Source organism: Musa acuminata, chromosome BXJ1-3, assembly GCF_036884655.1.
Source record: "Musa acuminata AAA Group cultivar baxijiao chromosome BXJ1-3, Cavendish_Baxijiao_AAA, whole genome shotgun sequence".
NCBI lineage: Eukaryota > Viridiplantae > Streptophyta > Magnoliopsida > Zingiberales > Musaceae > Musa > Musa acuminata.
In genome coordinates, this window is record NC_088329.1 from 33,247,697 (window position 1) to 33,270,372 (window position 22,676).

The window sequence follows — 22,676 nt, forward strand, 5'->3', positions numbered from 1 at the left end:
CCAACCTCTGCGTCCTCTTGCCCCGTGTTAAGGCCTTCTGAACCCAACTTCGCCTCCACAAATTGAGTTGCCTTAGTTCCTCCATCAAATGCTTTTCCGAGATAAGGTGCATGTGCCCAGAAGCTCCCTTCGTCTTTGGCACCATGCAAGATAAGTTCGCTCTGTCAGAATGAAGGACCCATGGAACAACATGATCCTACTCTTGCCTCTACAAGAGTTCATGTCCTTGACCTTTGTTTAAGGAAAGCACTGTGCCTCTGCTCCATGTTCCAACTTCTATGCTGGCTCCCTTCATGCGGCTTGGGTACTTCGCCAAGTTACACCCAAGTTACTCCGCTCCTCGTTTTTGCATTGAGTCGATGGTAGCCCTCGCGCCCACCATTCCACAGGTTAGCCCTCCCTTGAGTCCGATCTCCATATCGACTCCAAGTGTGCCTTCATTTGAGTTGTTTTGGGTTGCTCCCCCACTTGATCTCGCAATGCATCCATCAATGCATTCTCTCAAGCGAGATCATGCGATGACTCCTCGCCGCTTGCTCGGACCATTGAGCTTCATGGAGTTATTGTTTGTTGAGGTACTCCTCATCAACATGTGTAATCTATTGCACATGATTCTCCCTCTAGAGAGCCGAGACTTATCCCTCATGGATAACTGTCCCGTTGGAGCAACATCTCTCTTCGTTTCGGAGACCACCATCCCCTTGGACTACTCCGATCTGCTGAACAAACTGTGCATTGTTCTGCCTCCTGCAACTTGCTAGATTGCGACTCCATGTCAATACAGCCCCCGCTGCATCACTCAAGGCCTAGCAACATGCTGAACTCGTTGCACCCTTCAGCCTCCTATGGACGTATCCTTCACATGCCGAAGAGAAAGATTCAATGCTCCATGGCGCTGAGTTTCGATCGCCTTGGGATGGCCACGAACATTCCATCGTCCGCATACAAGCCCATGCATAAGTACCAAATTCTTTGAGTTAGCAATTCCCCTCACCTCTGTGAGCTTTGCACAACTCTTTCAGTCGCTGAACAACTCATTCCACCTTGCATGGTCTCATCCTTTACCAAGCGCCTCGCTTGTCTTGAGCACCATCAAGTATAGTTGTTAACGTTGAGCCGTAGCTCAAACTCAGCCATCCCAACCTTTGTGCACTCTGCATTCTTCCAAGCTTGCATATTCTCGTGGTGCCTCTTGCGCGAAGGGTTGGCCATTCCTCTGAATGTCAATGTCAGATGCCCGCTCCTTCGAGCGACTCCTTTTCCCTACATCTCCATGCCCGTTTTCCCCCAAATGGTCGCGCATGTGCTGACTGCCCTCAACGCAGCCCCGCTAGGTCCCCCACGTTTGCATGCTAAGTGTTTCTATAAGTGCTTGTCCCGCTCTGATACCATCTGTCACGGACTTAGCTGGTTTTGCCTAAGTCGTGCGGCACCCTTGCGTGTCTGTCCACAAAGGTCAACCTCCCCAAAGCCTCCCATTGTCCCTTAGGACCAACAAAAGAGAGAACGGGTTACAGAGAATGCCTCACTCGGGATCCACAAGTAAACATCTCCGAAAACACTTCATAGACAATGCAAATTACAAACAGACTTTACAAGCTCTGAATAGTTACACAACAAAGGGTAAAATGGTCCATTACAGACCGACAATCTCTCACACGTGTCCACATGACACAACCTTTATTTACAAGCCTAAAGCGGCCACCAACCTAACTAAAATGGGACTATTAAGCCTTCGACCGTCCCTCTACATGCTGTATAAAGCATGAACATACCAAAAGATATGGACATACATAAGCATTACATCAAACATCCTGTTTAGAAGTTTGTCCATGACATAGTGGAGCTTTTATTGGATTAGATGCATGTTATTTTGTTCCTTCTATTATCAAAAACATTATCTCCATTTCATGTTTGATAGTTAGTTGATATAAATTAGTTTTTGAGAATAATGGTTGTTCGATATTATTAGATGATAAGATCATCACGAAAGGAACATTGCATAATAGTTTATTTATGCTAGCGACTACTCCGCATATCATGAATATAAGTATGTCTAAGAGGAAACGAGATGAGGTGAACAGTACATACTTGTGGCATTGTAGGCTAGGTTACATCCATGAGGGAAGGATTTAAAAGTTGCTAAATGATGGATATTTAGATCCATTCGACTATGAGTCATATGCAACTTGCGAGCCTTGCCTTCGTGAAAAACTGACCTACTCTCTATTTGGTGAAACTGGAGAGAGAGCCACTGAGATGCTGGAACTCATACATAGTGATGTATATGGACCCATATCAACTCATGCCATTAATGGTTACTCCTACTTCATTACATTTACTAATGATTTCTCAAGGTATGGATATATGTACTTAATGAAGTATAAGTCTAAAGCTTTTGTGAAATTCAAATTATAAGAATGAAGCGGAGAACCAGATTGGAAAGAGTATCAAGACTCTTCAATCAAATCAAGGAGGTGAGTACTTAAAGTATAGAGTTTACTCAATTCCTCAAAGACCATGGGATATTATCCCAATGGACACATCCTTATACATCCAGCTCAATGGTGTCTCTAAAAGGAGAAATCGTACGCTATTAGACATGGTACGATCCATGATGAGTTTCACTGACCTACCCATCTCATTCTGGGGATATGCCCTAGAGACCGCAGCTTACCTTCTGAATAGAATTCCAACTAAGTTGGTAGTGTCAACACCATATGAGATATAGAAAGGGAAGAAGCCCAATCTTAAGGTTGTTAAGATTTGGGGCTGCCTTGCCCATGTTAAAAGACACAACCCCGATAAGTTAGAATCGAGGACAGAGCAGTGTAAGTTCGTGGGATACCCTAAGGAAATTTGTGGGTATTATTTCTATCATCTCGAGGACCAAAAGGTCTTTGTATCTAATCGAGTAGTGTTCCTTGAGAAAGAACACATTCTTGGCAAAGATAGTGGGAGTATGATAGAGTTGAGTGAGGTTGGAGAACCAAGCTCAAGCACCGCTCGATAGCTAGAGTTTGTTCAGGTACCTAACACACAATATTCAATTTTATGTAGATCTGACAGATAGATGTGAAAACTGCATTCCTCAATGGGAACATTGAGGAGGAGGTGTATATGATATAACCTGATGGATTTGTGTCCAAGAACTGCCTAGATAAGGTGTACAGGTTGCTTAGATCCATTTATGGACTAAAGCAAGCTTCCCGAAGTTAGAACATAAGATTTGATGAGGCAATCAGATCTTATGACTTCGTTAAGAACGAAGATGAGCCTTGTGTGTACAGGAAGGTAAGTGGGAGCGCTATCATCTTTTTAGTGTTATATGTGGATGACATCCTGATTATTGGGAATGACGTAGGAATGCCATCCACAGTAAAGGCTTGGTTATTTAGACACTTCTCTATGAAGGACTTAGGGGATGTATCATATATCTTAGGGATTCAGATCTATAGAGACAGATCCAAGAGAATGCTTGGCTTGTCCCATTCCAAGTACATAAAAACCATTATCAAAAGGTTTGGCATGAAAAATTCCAAGAGATGACTCATACCGATGAGACATGGGATATCGCTTTCTAGGAGTATGTCCCCAAGGACTCCAGAAGAAAGGGTGAACATAGATATGATATCTTATGGCTTAGCGAGAGGGTCTATCATGTATGTCATGCTATGTACTAGGCCTGATATAGCGCATGCTCTGAGTGTCATGGGCAGGTATCATGTGGATCCAGGCTTGGAGCACTGGAAAGTAGTAAAGTGTATCCTTAAGTACTTGAGAAGGACTAAGGATCTTTTACTAGTATATGAAGATAGTAGCCTCAGGGTTGAAGGCTACACGGACTCAAGTTTTCAGTCTGATGTCGATGATAGCAAGTCAAATTCAGGGTATGTGTACACCTTGAATGGAGGAGTAGTATGCTGGAAGAGTTCTAAGCAAGATACTACTACTAACTCGACCACAGAGGCGGAGTACATTGCTGTAGCAGATGCAGCAAAGGAGGGAGTCTGGTGAAGAAGTTCATCACAGATCTGGGAGTCGTGCCGGGTAGCGAGGAGCCGATTTCCTTATATTGCAACAACAACGAGGTGATTGCTCAAGCGAAGGAACCCAGGTCTCATCAGAAATCTAAACATGTTCTGAGGAGGTTCCACCTGATCAGAGAGATCGTAACCCGAGGAGATGTAGCAGTGGAAAGAGTTCCATCCGAAGATAACATTGTAGATCCACTGATAAAGTCGTTGTCTCAGATTATCTTTGAGCGTCACAGGGGTTTGATGGGGATCAGACACATAGATAATTGGCTTTAGGTCAAGTGGGAGATTGCTAGTCATAGATGCCTAACAAGTCAATCACGTGAGTGATGGCACGTGTAACTTGACACGAAATCTTTTTACTTATTATATTTTGACATTTATCACTTTATATTAACTATTGCATGTATATATTGTGATGTCCTTGGATCTGTGCAATAGGAATCGGATCGTGATGAGATCACAATAATGAGATCAATTCACCTTTAAACACAGATCCTAAATAATCCTGGTCATAGGTTACTCGAGAGGGACATCATGATAACCGGATAAACTGGTATGCTATATACCCATCCATATGATGGATACAGTTGGTCTCATAGCTACTCGTGTAGGGACACTAGAGATACAGTACAGGTGCTCATTGGAGAATAAGTTTACCGATTGATCCGTTTACGGAATGCTGGATGGTTGATGATGCCTTATTGTCAGACAACGATTCCGTAGTCCTAGTGGTGTATCTGGTCTTTAGACTTGAGACACAAAGGATATCCTGTATGAGTGATCCACTATTTGATACCAGATTTATAGGTTTGGATGTCCCAGATCTAGTACAGCTGGTCATTGGGAGAAGAATGCATCCATAAATGTAAGAAGTTCTCCTACAGTGGCATCGACCAACTGGTCGATTCTCGGGAGTAAATAGCAGTCTTTGGGGCATGCCCGGTTGAGATCGGTGTAATCAACACACATCCTCCAGCTTCCATTTGGTTTCTTAACGAGGACTATATTTGACAGCCACCGAGGGTATTTTACCTCGGTAATAAACCCTACCTCTTTAAGGTGGTCGACCTCATCACCGATCGCCTTCTATCAGTCAGGGGCGAACTTCCTTGGCCTTTGCTTCACTGGCCTAGCCTCGGGGTCGATGTTGAGCTGGTGCTAGGTCACGTCTAGGCCGATCCTGGGTATCTCCTTGGAGGACCATGCAAATACATCGGCATTCTCTCTCAGGAAGTCTATGAGCTAGAGTTGATTTGCTTTAGGGAGTGCCATCCTGATTTTTACGATCAAATCGGGGCGGTTCCTTTTCAAGAGTACCTCGGTGAGTTGCTCGGGAGGCTTAGACGCCTCGACGCTATAGCTCCTTCTCGGGGATCTGGGACTTGACGGGGGCGTGACTTCTCCGGGAGAGTAACCACTGTAAGATAGCATCGCCTCGATTCTCCTAGGTCGCTTCGGGACTCCCCGATCCCTACCGAAGTTGGAAACTTAATGGCCCGGTGGTAGGTGGACACCACTACTTTCAACTTGTTGAGTGTTGGTCGGCCGAGGATGATGTTATAGGCCAAGGGCAGATCGACTATCATGAAGGTGGTCATTATTGTCTTGGCTCTCGGCTCTTCCCCGATGGTGATAGGGATGATGGTGGTTCCGAGCAGGGAGATAGAATCCCCGATGAACCCGGTAAGTGTCGACGCTATGGGGGTGAGGTCCTCATTGGTTAAGCCGAGCTTCTTGAAGGCGTCAAGGTGTCGGCCATTACTCTTTTGACCCAAGCGTTGGCCATCCGGATGGAGATCGCTAGAGCATCATTGTGATGGGAGCGCTCAACCTCTTCAGTTCTGAAAGTGATTTCGGGCTCGAGCTCGGGTCGGGGACATTTCTCGACCGTGCTCCAAGCATAGGCCTTCCTTGCCGTGGAGTTGCTGCCGTCGGTAGCCGGTCCTCCAGAGATGATGTCGATCTGCCTTTCGACAGGTCCCCTAGGGCGCGGAGTTGCTTCCCGAGGTTCCTTGAGATAACACCTGAGGTGACCTCTTCGGATCAGGTCCTCGGTTTGATTCTGGAGGTCACGACAGTCTTCCATGTCATGGTTGTAGTCTCGGTGGAACCTGTAATATTTGGACCAATTTTTGTGAGTAGCTTTCATGGGGTTGGGCTATCGCAAGAGGCCCTTCTCCCTGATTTGGAGGAAGATCTTGGTACGAGATGCATTTAGAGGGAGAGGCGAGGGCCTCGGGAGTAGCAACTCTTGTCGGTTGGGCCTCTGGCGGGGTTGCCCTGGGGCTACTGAGGTCGTTCCTCGGGATTATTCTGCCCTTGGCCTCTTCTCGCCCATGCGCTTTCCCGCTACCAGAGCTTCGGCGGCGATGTACTGGTTGGCGCGCTAGAGCATCTCGGGGATGGTTGATGGCGGCTTCTTGATCAATGGCTAGAAGAACCTTGAAGGCTTCAAACCCATCAGAAATGCCTACATGATTAAAGAAGGATGAGCATCCGGGAATCCTAGGATTTTAGTAGCGAAACGTGCCACGAACTGAGAGAGCGACTTATTTTCGCACTGGGATAACACGAGCAAAGTGGCCATGGAAGGTCTGGGATGCATGCTGGCAAGGAAATTCTGCTCGAACTCCTTGGCGAGCTGGTCGAAAGACAAGATCGAGGACGGGAGTAGCCAGTTGAACCACGCTCGTGCCGGTCCCCTAAAGGTGGTCGGCAATGCCCGACACATCAGTGCATCGGAGGTGCCATAGAGGGCCATCTGAGCCCAAAACACGGCGATGTGCTCTGCGGGATCGGAGCCACCGTCGTACGTCTCCAGTCCTTGCAGCCTGAAGTTGAGGGGTATAGGCTTGTCCTGTATTTCCGGAGTAAAAGGGGATCCGCCTGAGCTACCTTCGCCCGTCTCGCCCCGTGACTTCTGGAACTCGCACTAGAACTCGTCCAGGCATTAGTTGACCCAGGATAACTGGATCCATCAGGGTGCGGGTATGCTCTGCTCGGGCAAGCCTCTCGGGTCTATTATATGCTCTCGGGCTTCTCCCGTCCCAACTTGCTCCCTGCTCGATCTTTGTCATATCGGGTCAATCGGGGGAGCCGCTAGTCGGATGATCTGAGGAATGAGTGGGACGATCATCTACATCATTCCCGCCATCACATGCACTTGCTTGGTTAGGCCGAGGAATGCTTCGGGCGAGACGACCGAGGGTCCCATGGTAAGCCCGGGGGGTGACAACTCTGGGTCATTGAATAGGTGCCAGTAGCGATATGGCATCGAGGCCGGGATTCTCTCGTCTCTGAGGATGGGGAGGGGTTGATCTCCAGGCCCGACAGAGGGGTGACCGGTTGATGGTTCTTCCTCTGGGAGGGATCCTGCGTGATTCTCCTGCAACATGTCCCTCTTTCTAGTGCCAAAAATATTGGTGAACTGATAAGCCATGGCTGATGAGTCAGCACAGCCTGGTCCACGGGGCGATGTCGGGAGTCTTCGGTCAGCTTATCTGGATGCCGAAGCCAGTCAAGCCCTTCAATTGGTGTGTTGGCATCGCAATATTGACGTTTCTTCGTCGGGATGTTGATTGGCGCGTTGGTATGAAGGACGCCTATATTGATCGGGATGGCCTCGCCTCGGACGTTGCCATTTTCCTACACAAAAGGCCCCGTTGGGTCATTATCGATTGTGGCCCCTCGACAGGTAAGCCAGTGTGGGGTTCTGCTTTCTGCCTCCTTTTTTTTCTCCTTTGGCCGGATGCCGACCAAGGGCTTTTATACTACTATACGAGGGTCGGTCGTATGCGAGTTTGACATGACAGTCGATCATTGAGGGATGAGATGGTACCTTTGTGCGGCCGTCATCCTGGGACGTGCAGAACGACGCCATGCGGCACCGTCCCGGGCTTACCGGGATGGGACATACTGAGTAGTATCTTGATACGATTGTTGGCTCGGCGCGTGGGGGTGCTTCTCTTACTGACTTGGCTATGATGTGGCGTGACATCGATTGTGACTGACCGAGGCCCAAAGTATACCTTATAACTACGTATTATTCATATCACAAACTAATTGAATTTTGAGACAAAATTAAGATGATTGATCAGAATTACATAATTAAATTATATGGAATTGAAAACCTTTTATGCACATGTGATTGGTGGCAAACAGCTTAACTAATTTGCCATGTTTATATATTTAAAAAATACATAATATAATTTACTTTTGGTTTCACTCATATCTAACTGCCTAATAATCTGTCATAAACTTTATGGCTAGCACAATATAAATTTTGGTAATTGCAATCGCCCAACTAATCCATAAAAGAAATTAACGAGAGAAATTTTTTTAAAGTGATTTTCTATAAAAAAAAATCATTTTTTTCTTAATTATTTTTTGAGAGAGGGATGTCTGTTTTCAAATTTTTTACGGAGTACGTCAACCTTTTCAAGTACCCTCTCGGCATGATTTATCTCGTAAAATGGATTTATCTAATTTTTTAGGTATAAGATTTATATTATTAATTATAATATTTTAACCAAAAATACTATATTTTAAAACATTGTAGCTGAGACAAATTGATCGAAAATTCAATAGAAACTAAGTTATATATATATATATATATAAAAGATTTCAAATAATTATCTCTATCAGTTTAATAACAAGAATGACCAAATAAAAAGACTTATATTTCAATTATAGTGTTTTTAAATATATTTATATTATCTTAGTACCTCTGCTAGGACACAGTAAACTTATTCAAAAATATTATTACTAACGTAAATGGACTCAAAACCTAATAGCAATCAACCTATATGCAAAATGAAGTCTCAAATAACTATCCTTATTGATTTAGGAATAAGAACAAACAAATACATAGACTTCTATATTAATTATAATATTATGATATTTTTATTAAAATATTATAAATATATTCAAAAATATTATAACTGAAATAAATGGACTCAAAATTTAGTATAAACCACCTTATATAAAAATTATAATTTTAGATATGTATCATTATTATTTTAGAACCAGAACAAGACTTTCATATTAATTATAATATTTTTAAAGATATTTATAATATTTTTTTAAAAAAAATATTATAAACAAAAATATTGTCAAAATCCATGGACCCATTTATTCATTTAAAAAAAAAGAGATATTCCGATATTAAGAAAAGGTGATGCACCCCTTTGAAAAATCCGGAAAATGGGTTAATAAAAAGACTTTTCTCGCCCATTTTCTGAATTGTTCAACAAAAGGCTTCCTACCATTTCACGAAAGTGTGTTGCGTATTTATTATTATTTTATAAATGTAGATTTTTATATTACCTGTTATCGTTCCAGAGACTGCCACGACACAACTTGAAGGTCATACACGCACATTTGTCCTCTGCCGCCGCCGCCGCCTTCTCCTCCTCTGGCTTTGCCATCACGATACTCGCATAGAGAGAAGAGAGAGAGAGAGATGCCGGCGGGCCAGGTGAACCACAACGGCGTTGGCCCTACGGCCGCGATGGTGCCGACGTACCCACCGCCGGAGTCGGAGACGGAGGAGTCGTGGGTGTGGGCGCAGATCAAGGCGGAGGCGCACCGGGACGCGGATTCGGAGCCAGCGCTAGCGAGCTTCCTGTACGCGACGGTGCTGTCGCACCCCTCCCTGGCCCGCTCCCTCGCCTTCCACCTCGCCAACAAGCTCTGCTCCTCCACCCTCCTCTCCACCCTCCTCTACGACCTCTTCCTCCACTCCTTCTCCTCCTCTCCCTCCCTCATCTCCGCTGTTGTCGCCGACCTCCTCGCCGTCCGTCACCGCGACCCCGCCTGCGCCTCCTTCTCCCACTGCCTCCTCAACTACAAGGGTTTCCTCGCCGTCCAGGCTCACCGCGTGTCCCACCACCTCTGGACCCAGAACCGCCGCCCCCTCGCCCTCGCCCTCCAGTCCCGCATCGCCGACGTCTTCGCCGTCGACATCCACCCCGCCGCCCGCATCGGCAAGGGCATCCTCCTCGACCACGCCACCGGCGTCGTCGTCGGCGAGACCGCCGTCATCGGCAACAACGTTTCCATCCTCCACCACGTCACCCTCGGCGGCACCGGCAAGGCCGTCGGGGACCGCCACCCCAAGATCGGGGACGGCGTCCTCATCGGTGCTGGCGCCACCATCCTCGGGAACATCCGCATCGGCGAGGGGGCCAAGATCGGGGCCGGATCCGTCGTGCTGATCGACGTGCCCCCCAGGACCACCGCCGTTGGGAACCCCGCCCGACTCGTCGGGGGGAAGGACAAGCCCGCCAGGCACGACGACCTGCCCAGCGAATCCATGGATCACACATCCTTCATCCAGGAGTGGTCCGACTACATCATCTGACCTCCTTGGTTGTGCCCCGTCTCTCTTCTCTCACCTTCATCTTGTTGCTTCTGATGCTACATCGTAACAAGTAACTGGCTCTCTTCCAGCTATCATCCGCTTCTGTTTCTTCTTCTTATCTACATATGCTGTCAGACTGCCATGAATTACTTATATGAGGACCTGTACTAGGTCAAAAGTAATACATTAGATCGTTGTATCTTCTTATTGTGTTTTGCTCTTATCTGGGCTGGATAACTATAACATAATTAAGTGATCTTTTGTATCAGGAATATGTTTAAGCTTGTTTTTTTTCTTTGAGAAATTGTGTTTCTGATCGCGTAGAGCATGCAGCTATGGTCTTTTTCTTCAATTTTGTTGTGTTTTCTTCCTGCAACTGCAATGTTGAGAATTTATTTGGCTTAACAGTGATGTAGATGTATTAGGGTTTATTAGATATATCCTCCAGAATCGACTAGCTTTTACATTTGAGATTTTGCGTTTTTGCTATGTTAGACTGTTCTTTTTTTTGTTTCTTTTCTTTACCTTTTGCCAGTGAAAAGTAGGTAACTGATAAAAATACTCACGAAAATTAGAGTTTCTGTTTTCTTAATTTAGATTTTGCTTGTCTCTAAAGAATTGGGAATCATGACATGGTCGAGAAGGAGAGCTACTTGTGCTGAACACCTTTAAGAAATTATCATGTGTAATTCAAAGTATTAGTTCAACATAATTTTGCATTTGATGAAAATTGGTCTCAAGTAGAATGCAGGCGGATGATAGAAATAACAATTGATGCTAAGGAGATTCATATCGAACTGGCTATGACAAGGCAACGTCTGACAAATAGATTATTAATTTTGGCGTTTAACCGACTAGAATAGGGCACACGACGAGGCAAAATCTTTAACATAGATGAGAAATAGGTTACTGACGGTCCGCTTTATTACCTATAATAATGGTTACACTTTGAGAATGACTCAGCTGCACCGAGGCCTTTGATCCTCAATATGGAAGAATGGTTCCTACAAGAAGATGTAAACAAGTGTCACACTTTTTCATTTGCCTGTACTCTTTAGTCGCTCATCCCCTCTTATTTTCTGTGATTACATCCTACGCAAAGCAAAACCTTCTTTTAATCAAGAATGACTTTAGTAGTAATTTGATGCATCAGTAACTTCTCAGTTATTATCTTTGTTAAAGCATGTAAACCCTTGTAGATTTTTGCTCCTTTAATTTAGATCTGAATGTCCATAACATTCCAATGGCTAGGCAATGTCCAACAAGATTCCTTTCTGATTAACTATCCCAAGCTATATGCAACATCACGAGCCTTCCTTTATTGCAGTAATTCTCCACTATTTGATCTCACAGACACCATTGCAGTAATTGGCTTCAAGAATCATGTAACAACAGGAATTTACATGCTATACGTCTATCTTCAAACATCCAACACATAGGAAAAATCGAGAATGATCATGGCATCGCGCTAAAATTAGTCAAGCTCATTTTCTGATTCTCCTCCCATTTTCGTTCACTTTACTACCTGTTGTATTAGTTCTATGGTTTCTTCTTTTGTCTTCTCTAGTTTAACATTTTTCATCTCAGCTAATACTCATGGTTAGTTTGTGAACATGTGATTTTTTTCACTGGCACCTCATAGCAAATTCATAAGCCATTTTCCTGTGGCATGTTAGGAAAGATGACTCAGGGCCCGAGTAAACATAGGGTAGAACTTTTTTTTTATCTCTACTGCATGTCGTGATGTTTGTGTTTTACATGGTATCAATATTTTCTTCTGGTGATCTATTAAGTTGTCATGAACATCTTGATGTTTCTTGTGTTGACATACGGAAGAAGGAAGAAGGATAAACACATGCTTATCTATAGTTGGTGTCCCAGCAAGGGTTAACATCCATGATTCATTTTTTTTTGCATTAGACCGAAGCTTATTTTTTGCTGTCTTTGCTTAATTTCAAGAAAAAATTTCTTGTGTCTTTAGCATCTATTAAAGCATTTAATCCGTCTATCGATGTTTTTTCATCCTCTGTTTATCCATTTGTTGGTGAATGCTCATCCTCCCCTCTTATAACAACAAATTGGCTTATACTTTAAAATTCAAGGGTTGCTATTTCATCAGTATGTACACATCGGCAAAGACATATTAGCTTAAAATTTCTGGTAATACCTGTCAGTTGCCTTCAAAAACATGCAACCAATTTTGCTGTATTTGCTTGTGTATTTGCTCCCTCATGCATGCCTTATCATTGAGCATAGATCTTTTTTCTGGTATTATTTAATCAAATTACTATGTAAATGTTTTAACATGCATGCATTACCATCAAGTACAGTACATTTTTTGTATTCAGTATGGAATGAAAGGGGAGTGTTCATTTAAGTTTATTGTTGTCAACTCCATTCGTTTAGTTACAGCTTGCTGATTGAAGCATTGCTCAATATAATGGAAAACTATTGTCATCACCTGAAAGGAGAGTGCTTTGGTTTGCTTCAAATGTGTTGGTGTTTTACCACCTTAACTGAAGAACTTAGTACACAGGGGAGAAAAGATGCAAGGGGTTTCAGGGAAGCCAATAAGCCGCCATTGCGCCAGAATAATTAGAAATCTGGCATCATGAGTAATGATTTCCTTCAGTCCTAGTTCTTTCCTACATTGCTTCTATCGTGTGATCAGAATATTCTAGGTATGCTTGTAACGATGAAAATATTCTGTCAAAGTGAATCCTACTTTAGATGATTGACCACTCACTATAACTCTAGCTGTTTCATCAGCTTAGCATTATGAAGAATCAACAGTTCACCCTTCTTGTTTGGAATGGTAGATTGGAGGTTGTGTAGAAATGGCAAAAGTTAGAGATATTGAAATCAAGGTCTGTCATATTGAAACGTACCGCCCGTACCGGGCAGTATGTACCGGTCCGACAGGTTACCGGTACGTAGACCGTCCGATATCGCTACAGTGCTACAGTACTATATTGTAGTACTGCTATAGTATTAAAAAAATAAAAAATTGTTCGATACACCAGGATGTATCGCTCAGTACGCTCTGATGTACCGTCCAGTACACCGGTACCGTACCATACCGAGCCCGGGTCGAAACGTCGGTATGGTACGGTATAACGAATCTTGATTGAAATTGTAAATGACACTAGTACCCTTGTCAGTTTAATGTTATGATGGTAAGAATATAAAAAGATTTTTTTTATATGTTTATACATCTTTTAATTCAAACATGATAGTAACTTTCCATTCTCCACTCTTGCTATAATTTACCAGTGAGATGCTGTGTAAATAATTCCTTGGCCAATCTTACATCTGTGTGAGCCTTCTTTCTCTCCTGAAGCAGCTACTCTGCTTGTGTTCTACTTCACCAAACCACATGCTACCCAGGAAATAATTCCTAATTGGATAACTTAGTTCTATTAAAGCATACTTTGAGTTCTTTGTTCTGCTGTTCAAACAGGAACAACAACAAAAATGTCCAAATCAAGCAATGCTTTAAACTGAAAGCCAATTCAAACAATGGCTGGCCCACTGCTTTCGGTGTAGCTCTGTGTTTGAGAGGCATGAGGTGTCTGCACACAAAAGGTGACTTCCTGTGCCATCGGCAGACACTTGTGCAGGTGGGTCTCTTTTCGCATGCACATCTCACCTTCACCTCGGTCAGGTAAGTCTCCGCTCCATCCAATCTTCTAGACAGCGATATCTATGCAAAGTCCAGTTGCATCAATCACTTGTTGCTTTCACAGTGGCATCATCTATCGAGGGGTTTAAGTTACTGCACATCTTTTACCATAAATGATATCTATGGGTTGTCTCAAATTCCCCAAATCTTTGATTTAAGCTTAATCTGTTTATGTTACAAATCAATCATTTAGGAGCAAAGTGACTTTATTTCAGTCTCATGTTCTTTTGCTGATTTTAATTTGTATCTTGGGATATGGTGTTCTTGATTGAGATTACTCTGAAGACCGAGAATATCCAAACTTTATTTGAATCTTTCCGCTCATACTTAATTTGATGAAGAACGTATGTTATTTATTTTTGCTCCAACAGATATAAAGATAAATTGTTTATGTTAGGAATCAGTATATAATCTCTAACATATATATCTCTCTCTGCAGCAGTCTCCTTTTCCAATATTCTCAAGGACGACAAAGGGGGTATGATAAAGTGGATTCAATCCATATCGGTGCTCGAACCTGTCGATGGATTGTGTGGCCCGAAAACAATAATATAAAGGGCCGAACTTTGAGTCTGGCACGGCTCAATCCGCCGCAAAAGATTCGTCGAGCAATCCTACCCATTCCATGGCGTCAGCCGCATCGCGTGTCTCTCTTCCATGTCAATGCACGTCGTTGTGGAATCGTATCCTTTCCGAGGCCCAAACGGCTGCCAACATTTCTCCCTCATCTTTGCCTCACACTCACTTTGTTCTCTTTCGGACACTTGCAGGGTTGAGGACACACCAACTTTTGTGCTGGTCTCCCTCTCCATCCCTCATCCGTGACCCAAGTGGATATCTGTAGTTTCGTCGAACACGTCGTGGGGAATCAAGATAAGGTTCGGTCTAATCATGGCCTAATGCATTGAGCACCCACACAAAAAGAGGTCTTCTTGCGTGTAGCCTAACTTTTCCCCTTGTTACTTACGGATGATAAGATAAAATACAATTATGTCTAAAGCCACGAGGTCAACAAGTAAATTATGGTATTTAAAAAAAATAAAATATTAATTCTTTTCGTTTATATCAATATGATTTTCTCTTGTTAGAAATCAACTAATAACGGAACAAAATGTTTCTACATGTCTATCCTTATATATTTTGAAGATAATTTATTAATTATTATAAATTTTAAAACAATATATTTGTTTGCCCTTCCAAACATTATCAGTCGTCGTTTCGATTTCATTTACACATCAAACCTAAACCGATTTGATTTGTTCATGACAGGTGATTGTGAAGTATCGATATTGATGTAGCGGATGAGGTGTGTGATGATGAGGCGCCATCGAGGTGTACAGGTGGTGCTGATATGGCATATATATATAATTAAATAATGGTTATAAGAATCCTATTCTCGCATTAAAAAAAAAGAGGAAAAAAAAGAGGGGGGGCATCAGCGGTTTTCCCAACTACGTGTTGGCTGGCTATGTGGACCGAGTCACGTGCCTGTAAGCGCGACTTCAGTTCTTGAACCGATATCCAGTCACGTGACCAAGACCACCGTCTTGGCTTCGCCCGCCGTCGAAGTCACCACCGAAGCTATGCGGCCACGCGCCAACTGCCATCCCGCCAGATCAACTGCACAAATTTCTATGACCAAAATGCCCCCCCCCCCCCCCCACCCATCATCTCCAAGCAATTAGTATCATCTTAATATAATACTTTATATCAAATTAAAAATTAAAAAAAAATTAGCCTTGTATTATTTCCTTATAATCTTAATATTTTTATGATGATTTCGAGGAACTAGCTAAATTGAATGATTTTATAAAAAAATGATGTCTTTGCGAATACATTATTGTGGCTAGTTTTAATTTATAAAAAAGTGTTACTTGGATTTATTCAGAGGAGTTTAAAGAAAATGTCAACTACTATATTACATAATAGAGCTTAAACAGATGTTGCAATCTTTCTTGTTCTAAGTTTGGGAACTCGGTCGGTCATAACATTAAAAATGTAGAGTGAACAAATATGAATACGAGTATCATATAAATGTCCTGATATTACATGCAACTGCTCGTATGCTTTCATGTGATTTTATTTCCCTTCCGGTTGATCGACGGCTAAGATTGCACGTGTCTTGATTTGAGGCCATTATGGTAAAATCGGAGGATTTATTTATTTATTTTTGAGATAAAAGAGTATTTTAATGCGCCCAACGAATGCTAATACAACGAGCTATAAATCTCTGTTAATATGCGGCTTTATCTTCCTCCCGCTATATTCTCCGTCATCCTCCAGGAGAAATGGCTGATCCTATGTGAGTCTGGCGCCGGCCTCCAAGATCCCTCCTTGCCTCCCCTTAATCGATCCCAACCAGGGTAAGGCAGCTGCCGATCGCTTCAAAATCCTGTCTTGGTCTCGTGATCTCGATCGTTTTTGACGCCCAAAAGAAGGATTTTGGAAGACGGGGCTCGGAGTCCTAGGTTGTTGGATCGATTGGGAAGGGCGGGGGATCGGCTTGGGGCCCTACTAGCTCGTTCGCGGGGGCATGGGGAAGGCGGCAGTGACGACGGCGGTGGTGTGCGCCGCGGCGGCATGCGCGGTGGCGGCGCTGGTCGTGCGGTACCGGATGCGGAGCTCCGGTAGGTGGGCGCGGGTCGCCGCCCTGCTGAAGGAGCTTGAGGAGCGGTGCGCCACGCCCGTTGGGAAGCTGCGACAGGTGGCGGACGCGATGGCGGTGGAGATGCACGCCGGGCTCGCCTCCGAGGGCGGGAGCAAGCTTAAGATGCTAATCAGCTACGTCAACAACCTCCCGACCGGGTAGGGGTTTTCTTGATGCGAGATCAGCTCCACCTTTTAATGGATTGTTGAAATTTTTGGCGTGTTATTTGGTCCCATTTTTTTCGATTTAATTTATCTATATTTATACCAAATTTTGGGTGTTGGGGTGGTGGTCTTCATTTCACTATGTTTGAGAATAGATTCTGTACTTCCTTCGTATAATCTTTTTCTCGCTTGTTTTATGAAAGATTCGATTTTGATTACAGTTTTCTTTTCTTTACATCTCTTCTTCATCTTGCAACCATCCTGTGTCGTTGTTAATCTATTTTGCTATGGTCTTCCTTTTCTTGAAGAGCTCCTTGGAACCTTTTGTGACCACTAGAATTCTTTGTATAACCCACTTGCTTTCTCCCGGTGAAATGAAAATAAGTATTCATTACACTATTTTTGTATTAGATTTTTATTTTTTATTTTTTAATAATATTTTTTCGATTGATGGATTGTGCTGTCGAGGGAACTTCTGTGGTGGTGGGCGATGCCTTGGGAGCCCACATCACCTGTAGAGGATCATGGTCATGCATCTGTACATGTGATGTGCGTCTTATCTGACAAGGACATGGGCGATTTAGGTAGGGATAGATTAATGACTAGGCTGGACTTTGATCAATATGTGATTGATCCCATAGTGGAAGATGCTATTGGAATAGCAGGATAATGTTTTTCAAAATTTTTCATTCCGTAGCTCATTTTATTTTGCATCAGTTGACTTTGGCTCAAGCAAGGTGTTTGCATTTTTTTTATAGCCTGTTCTTTGTTGGAAATATAAATAGTAGGATTATTGGGCCAAACATTGGTTCTATCTTTGCTTTAGAGGCATTCGGAAATTAGTGCAGTGTAAGTTTAAGCCGATAAAATGTTTCGATTGTTACTCATGTCATGTATTTTGATTTGAAAGATAACTGCCTTAAGAGCAACACATGCAGTGTAAGTGTGCACAAGCGTCGGCATAGGAATTTTGGTTAAAATGGTAACTGCATTAGAGCAACACATGCAGTGTGTTGGAGGGGAAAAAGTTCAACTTTATTCTGGGATTCAGCAATATAGATTTTAGTCAGTATCTATCTAGAGCTCTGACATGTGTATACATATTATTGTGCGTATATGCAAGTGTAGGCAAATAATTCTTAGTGACGACATTTCAGATGGATGCTTACTTACTAAAAAAGGTTAAAGTCTTTGAAAACCAGTAATTTTTATTTTAGTTTGTTTACTTTTATTTTATTTGTTGTCTTTCTTGTCTCATTTCACTTATTTCCTTATTTGTTTTAACTATGTATTTGTTTGACAAAAAAATTGAGTTTTTTGTGGGGGATTGTTGGAACCTAAAGTAGAAAAAACTTAGATTCCCTTTAGTCATTTCCAGCTTAGAGCTTTCTCGCTTTAATCTCTCATATATTCACTAGACCTGTGACGGACATGGTAGAGGGTTGAAGAGAATTTTATTATCTCTTTTCCTCTGAAGATTTTTTTTTTTGTTACTGCATGGATCGTCTTCGACATCCCCACGTTTGTGCATGCAGGAGGATGACTCTCAATCGTAACTTGGGGCAGATTGACTGCCAGTTGTATTGGGGCGGATTTCTTGATTTCAACCTGCACGAGGGTTGAGAAATAGCCTTAGGAATTTTGAAGTATGTCGGAAGAGAAATATGTTCTATGGGCTATTAGGCATTACAACAGAATGGCCATTTGGACTTTAAGATTTGCGGTTTATATAGTTACATGTAAAAGTTATTTTCATTTGACAATCAGTCGACACAAAACACACACCTTAAGGATGGAAATTTGACCTGTTGCTGTATATTACTAGATATACAACTTTGAGTTTTCATCTATGGTCTAGAGTTACATTTTGATTTCCTCAAATACTACTTTCACAGGGAGGAGACAGGGTTGTTTTATGCTTTAGACCTTGGCGGAACCAACTTCCGCGTCCTACGTGTGCAACTGGGGGGTAAGGAGAGGCATGTACTAAAGCAAGAATTTGAGGAGGTCTCCATTCCACCGCTTCTAATGGTTGGAGGCTCAGATGTAAGTAAAATGATTGACTGTCATGTTCTTTATCGATATTATGTATGTGGGGCATCTAAGGTGATTATTTCTCTGTTTTCAGGAACTTTTTGATTTCATTGCTTCAGCTTTAGCAAAGTTTGTTGCTTCTGAAGGTGAAGATTTTCACCTTCCTGTTGGTAGGCAGAGGGAAATTGGATTTACCTTTTCTTTTCCTGTGAGACAAATCTCTATAGCATCAGGCACCTTAATTAAATGGACGAAAGGTTTCAATATTGATGAGACGGTAATTTCTCAGCTTTTTTTTTCTCTTGAGAAGATGTATTTGATTTTGTTGTGTGCTGATTAGCTTTCTCCAAAGCTGTCATAGTAGTCACAAATAGATGTAGTTTTGTTGTTTATGTTTTTTGCATATGATGTTACATAATGGAACAATTATTGTTATATTTTTGAGGTAAGTTTTAGGGAGAAAAAAAAAGCTTTCTTCCCCCTACCGATGCTTAGTCTTCTATGTTTTAGGCTATAATTGTGACGACAACAACAAAAATTCCTTCTTATTTTGGTTTCTGTCAGGTAGGTGCTTTGCAATTGTCTATGGTTATGTGTAATCTTAACTTATTTTAAAATAATAGTTGGTAAAGAAAAAAAAAGTAATAGTAAAGACACTACTAGATTGTGTTGATAGCAAAACAAACTCCCTTATTAACCGAGTCCCATCCTTCAATGCATATTTAGGTTTCACATTTATCTCTTTATCTTGAAGCTAATAACTTTGCATGCCTATAGTGTCAAATTTCTTTAAGGACTTCTTTCTTGTATTAAAATGTCTTAAACGCAAAACTTCAGACAAGGTCATGCTAGTGTGAAAAAAATTATACTTAAATGTTAATTGCCAGTAAATGTTGATGCTCCATGGCATGTCAAGCAATTCAGACATGGTCGTTTCTTTTGATGGTTCATCAGGTTATCATGTAGTTAGTTTGAAAATGAATTTTATGTTATGTGAAAGGAAGTTTGGGACCTCATGGCTTGTTGTTGCTTAAGGCAGGTTGGGGAAGATGTGGTGGCTGAATTGACTAGGGCCATAGAAAGACAAGGTCTTGATATGCGAGTATCAGCTTTGGTATGCTCCTCTTTGCATTTCCCATCTTCCAGTTCAAAGCATAACTTTATCCATAAATGTTAATGAATGATAATTTTTTTAATGGATTCAATTATCTGGATGAGATGGACATATATATCTATGATGTAGATTAATGATACCGTTGGAACATTAGCTGGGGGGAGATATCATGATAATGATGTAGTTGCTGCCGTGATATTGGGCACCGGCACAAATGCAGCCTATGTAGAGCGTGCCCACGCAATACCTAAGTGGCACGGTCTCTTGCCAAAATCAGGAGAGATGGTAAGAAACCCTATTCTTATTTCTAATTTTTTTTTTTTCCAACTTCCTGGTTTATGCCTGTTGCCAAAGCTTGTTGACATCGTATAAATTGTTAGTGAATTGTATTGTTATTTAGGTTATCAACATGGAGTGGGGAAACTTTAGGTCATCCCATCTTCCTTTAACAGACTATGATCAAGCATTAGATAATGAGAGTTTGAACCCTAGTGAACAGGTGATGTATACATGGCTAGACATCTTTTCATCATGAACATCTGTGGGGATGCTATATATTCAAATAGTTTGTCATGACAGATTTTTGAAAAGTTGATCTCTGGAATGTACCTGGGAGAAATTTTACGACGAGTCCTTTTGCGGTTGGCTAAGGAAGCTTCCCTTTTCGGAGACAGTGTTCCTCCAAAACTTGAAATTCCGTTCATGCTACGGTAAGTTTCAAACTGCTATCACAGAAATAGTATTTTTATTTTGCATACAGATCTGGTTAATTTATTCTCGAGGTTAATGTACTACAATTGATTGACCATGTAATTATTCTCAACATTTTGTTGTTGGAACCGAAAAAAATTATCGTGTCAAGTTCCTTCAAGGATTATATGGACTAAGTGAGCGATCGAATATTCTAAAAAATTAACAACTCCTCCAGATTGGTTTGTTCTATTCTAGGCCTATCTCATTACAAGGTGCCGTCAGGGCCCTGATTTGTAAGGATTAATCACTCAGTATAACTCAAACTTTGGAATATATTAACTCTTCCTAATTTATGTAATTTTATTTCTTTTCATGATTATTATATCGGTGGAGGCTTTCTTACAATTTATCATATTTCGGTATCCTGTTGCCCTCTGTTTTTTCATCTCCCAGCCTCCAATAGCAGACATCAAACTGCTCTTCTTACCGACAAAACCCTTACTAACTTGTCTTGTAGATTGTGGCACTTTTATATTTTGTTTGAGAATATTAAGTTGCTAGTTGAAATTATTTATTCTTCCTTCTTTTTTTAATCTTTCAACATGATAGAAGAAAAAAAAACCTAAACTGACTTGGGGAGTGAATGAAATGGAAGATAAAACTAGAACTCGAAGCTATGTTTCTCATACACCGATTTTGAAATATCAAGTGTTTTGGTGTCCAATGAATATATAGCATGAATTCATTCGAAAATTTCATTGATCTTTCTGGACAGAGGATCTTAGTTGAATTTGTGATGATCAGCAGCTTGACACCATTATTCTCGAGCTTGAATTGGATGTATCTATGTTTCTCTTCCAGATTATTGCAACTCAGTGTTCATTCTAACACAAACTTATCCAATGTGAGATTTGCAGGACTCCAGTCATGTCAGCCATGCATCACGACACCTCGCCTGATCTTAAAGTTGTTGGCGCCAAACTGAAGGACCTCTTGGGGGTATGATTCTACTCTTCATCCTTGACTGACATGGTTGATGTCTGATGCCTCTCAACCTCGAGCACTGTCTGCTTCTGCTCCAATTCCAGATCCCCAACACCTCTCTCAAAGCAAGAAAAGTGGTGGTCCAGATCTGCGACATCGTCGCCAGGCGTGGCGCTCGCTTGGCCGCCGCTGGTGTAGCCGGCATCCTGAAGAAGGTCGGGCGAGACACGGCGGTGAAGGGCGGAGAGAGCGTGCCAAGGACGGTCGTCGCCATGGATGGTGGACTCTACGAGCATTACACCATATTCCGCGAGTGCTTGCAGGCCACCTTCGAGGAGATGCTCGGAGCCGAGGCCGCAGCTTCTGTCGTCATCAAGCTAGCAAATGACGGATCGGGCATCGGCGCCGCCCTCCTCGCAGCTTCTCACTCTCAGTATCGAGAACTCGAACAGTCCTGAAGGCGGCGTCTAATAAGAAGAGCTCAATAAACCCATATCAACCTCGACGTCCTCTGGTTTCCATGGAGGAGGAGGAGGAGGAGGAGGACTTCTTCCGTCTTAATTCATGTCCGCTGCTGCGGTAGCATATGATAGCTGAGGAAACGACGAGGCAGTCGCCTCAGAGAAGGAAGAACAGCAGAATCTCTGCAAACCTTCCCTGCGTTGTTGGCATCTCATATGTCTTCTTTTTCTTGCTCTCCTTTTTGCTGCTGTCACTCGATCATTGACGAATAAATGGAGGGGATTCGAGAACTCCTTTCGAAGACACATCACTTGGAAACCTTCCAGTTGAGGAATCACGCCATGGACGTCCTCGTTGAGCTCTCCTTGCAGGAGCCCATTGACTGTGCCCTGCGTGGCTTCATTACGTGGAAACGTATGCGGTAGTTAGTTTATATTATCTAATCGTTTATGACTCGCTGTTAATTTCATATTTTTAATCTAATAATTCCTTGTT

The 22,676-nt window shown here is 42.4% G+C and overlaps 3 protein-coding genes across 3 annotated transcripts; 2 read left to right on the forward strand and 1 right to left on the reverse strand.

Moving 5' to 3' along the window:
• Nucleotides 1-5,760: 5,760 nt before the first annotated feature.
• On the reverse strand, nucleotides 5,761-7,479 carry LOC135638651 (uncharacterized). Its single transcript, XM_065151900.1, has 4 exons — nucleotides 7,204-7,479; nucleotides 6,567-6,972; nucleotides 6,246-6,510; nucleotides 5,761-6,151 (listed from the first exon to the last, which is right to left on the reverse strand). Exons 1-4 carry the CDS (start codon nucleotides 7,477-7,479, stop codon nucleotides 5,761-5,763), a joined length of 1,338 nt encoding a protein of 445 aa, XP_065007972.1.
• Nucleotides 7,480-9,388: 1,909 nt separating this feature from the next.
• Nucleotides 9,389-10,669, forward strand: LOC135625085 (probable serine acetyltransferase 1). Its single transcript, XM_065129400.1, has one exon. It carries the CDS (start codon nucleotides 9,502-9,504, stop codon nucleotides 10,399-10,401), a length of 900 nt encoding a protein of 299 aa, XP_064985472.1. The 5' UTR covers nucleotides 9,389-9,501; the 3' UTR covers nucleotides 10,402-10,669.
• A 5,650-nt stretch (nucleotides 10,670-16,319) lies between these two features.
• On the forward strand, nucleotides 16,320-22,486 carry LOC135625062 (hexokinase-2-like). Its single transcript, XM_065129352.1, has 9 exons — nucleotides 16,320-16,888; nucleotides 18,790-18,940; nucleotides 19,023-19,205; nucleotides 19,968-20,042; nucleotides 20,172-20,327; nucleotides 20,443-20,541; nucleotides 20,622-20,752; nucleotides 21,653-21,734; nucleotides 21,824-22,486. The coding sequence occupies exons 1-9, from the start codon at nucleotides 16,617-16,619 to the stop codon at nucleotides 22,175-22,177; spliced, it is 1,503 nt and encodes a 500-aa protein (XP_064985424.1). The 5' UTR covers nucleotides 16,320-16,616; the 3' UTR covers nucleotides 22,178-22,486.
• Nucleotides 22,487-22,676: the final 190 nt, after the last annotated feature.

Excerpts from the sequence above, each read along its gene's own strand:
- LOC135625062 (XM_065129352.1), top strand. The coding sequence starts at position 16,617 with ATGGGGAAGGCGGCAGTGACGACGGCGGTGGTGTGCGCCGCGGCGGCA. Across the intron at positions 18,941-19,022 it reads TAATGGTTGGAGGCTCAGAT|GAACTTTTTGATTTCATTGC; the intron begins GTAAGTAAAATG and ends CTCTGTTTTCAG. Across the intron at positions 21,735-21,823 it reads AACTGAAGGACCTCTTGGGG|ATCCCCAACACCTCTCTCAA; the intron begins GTATGATTCTAC and ends CTCCAATTCCAG.
- LOC135625085 (XM_065129400.1), top strand. The coding sequence starts at position 9,502 with ATGCCGGCGGGCCAGGTGAACCACAACGGCGTTGGCCCTACGGCCGCG.
- LOC135638651 (XM_065151900.1), bottom strand. The coding sequence starts at position 7,479 with ATGGCTTATCAGTTCACCAATATTTTTGGCACTAGAAAGAGGGACATG. Across the intron at positions 6,973-7,203 it reads TCCTCGGCCTAACCAAGCAA|TGCGAGTTCCAGAAGTCACG; the intron begins GTGCATGTGATG and ends GACGAGTTCTAG. Across the intron at positions 6,152-6,245 it reads TCTCCCTCTAAATGCATCTC|GTTCCACCGAGACTACAACC; the intron begins GTACCAAGATCT and ends CAAATATTACAG.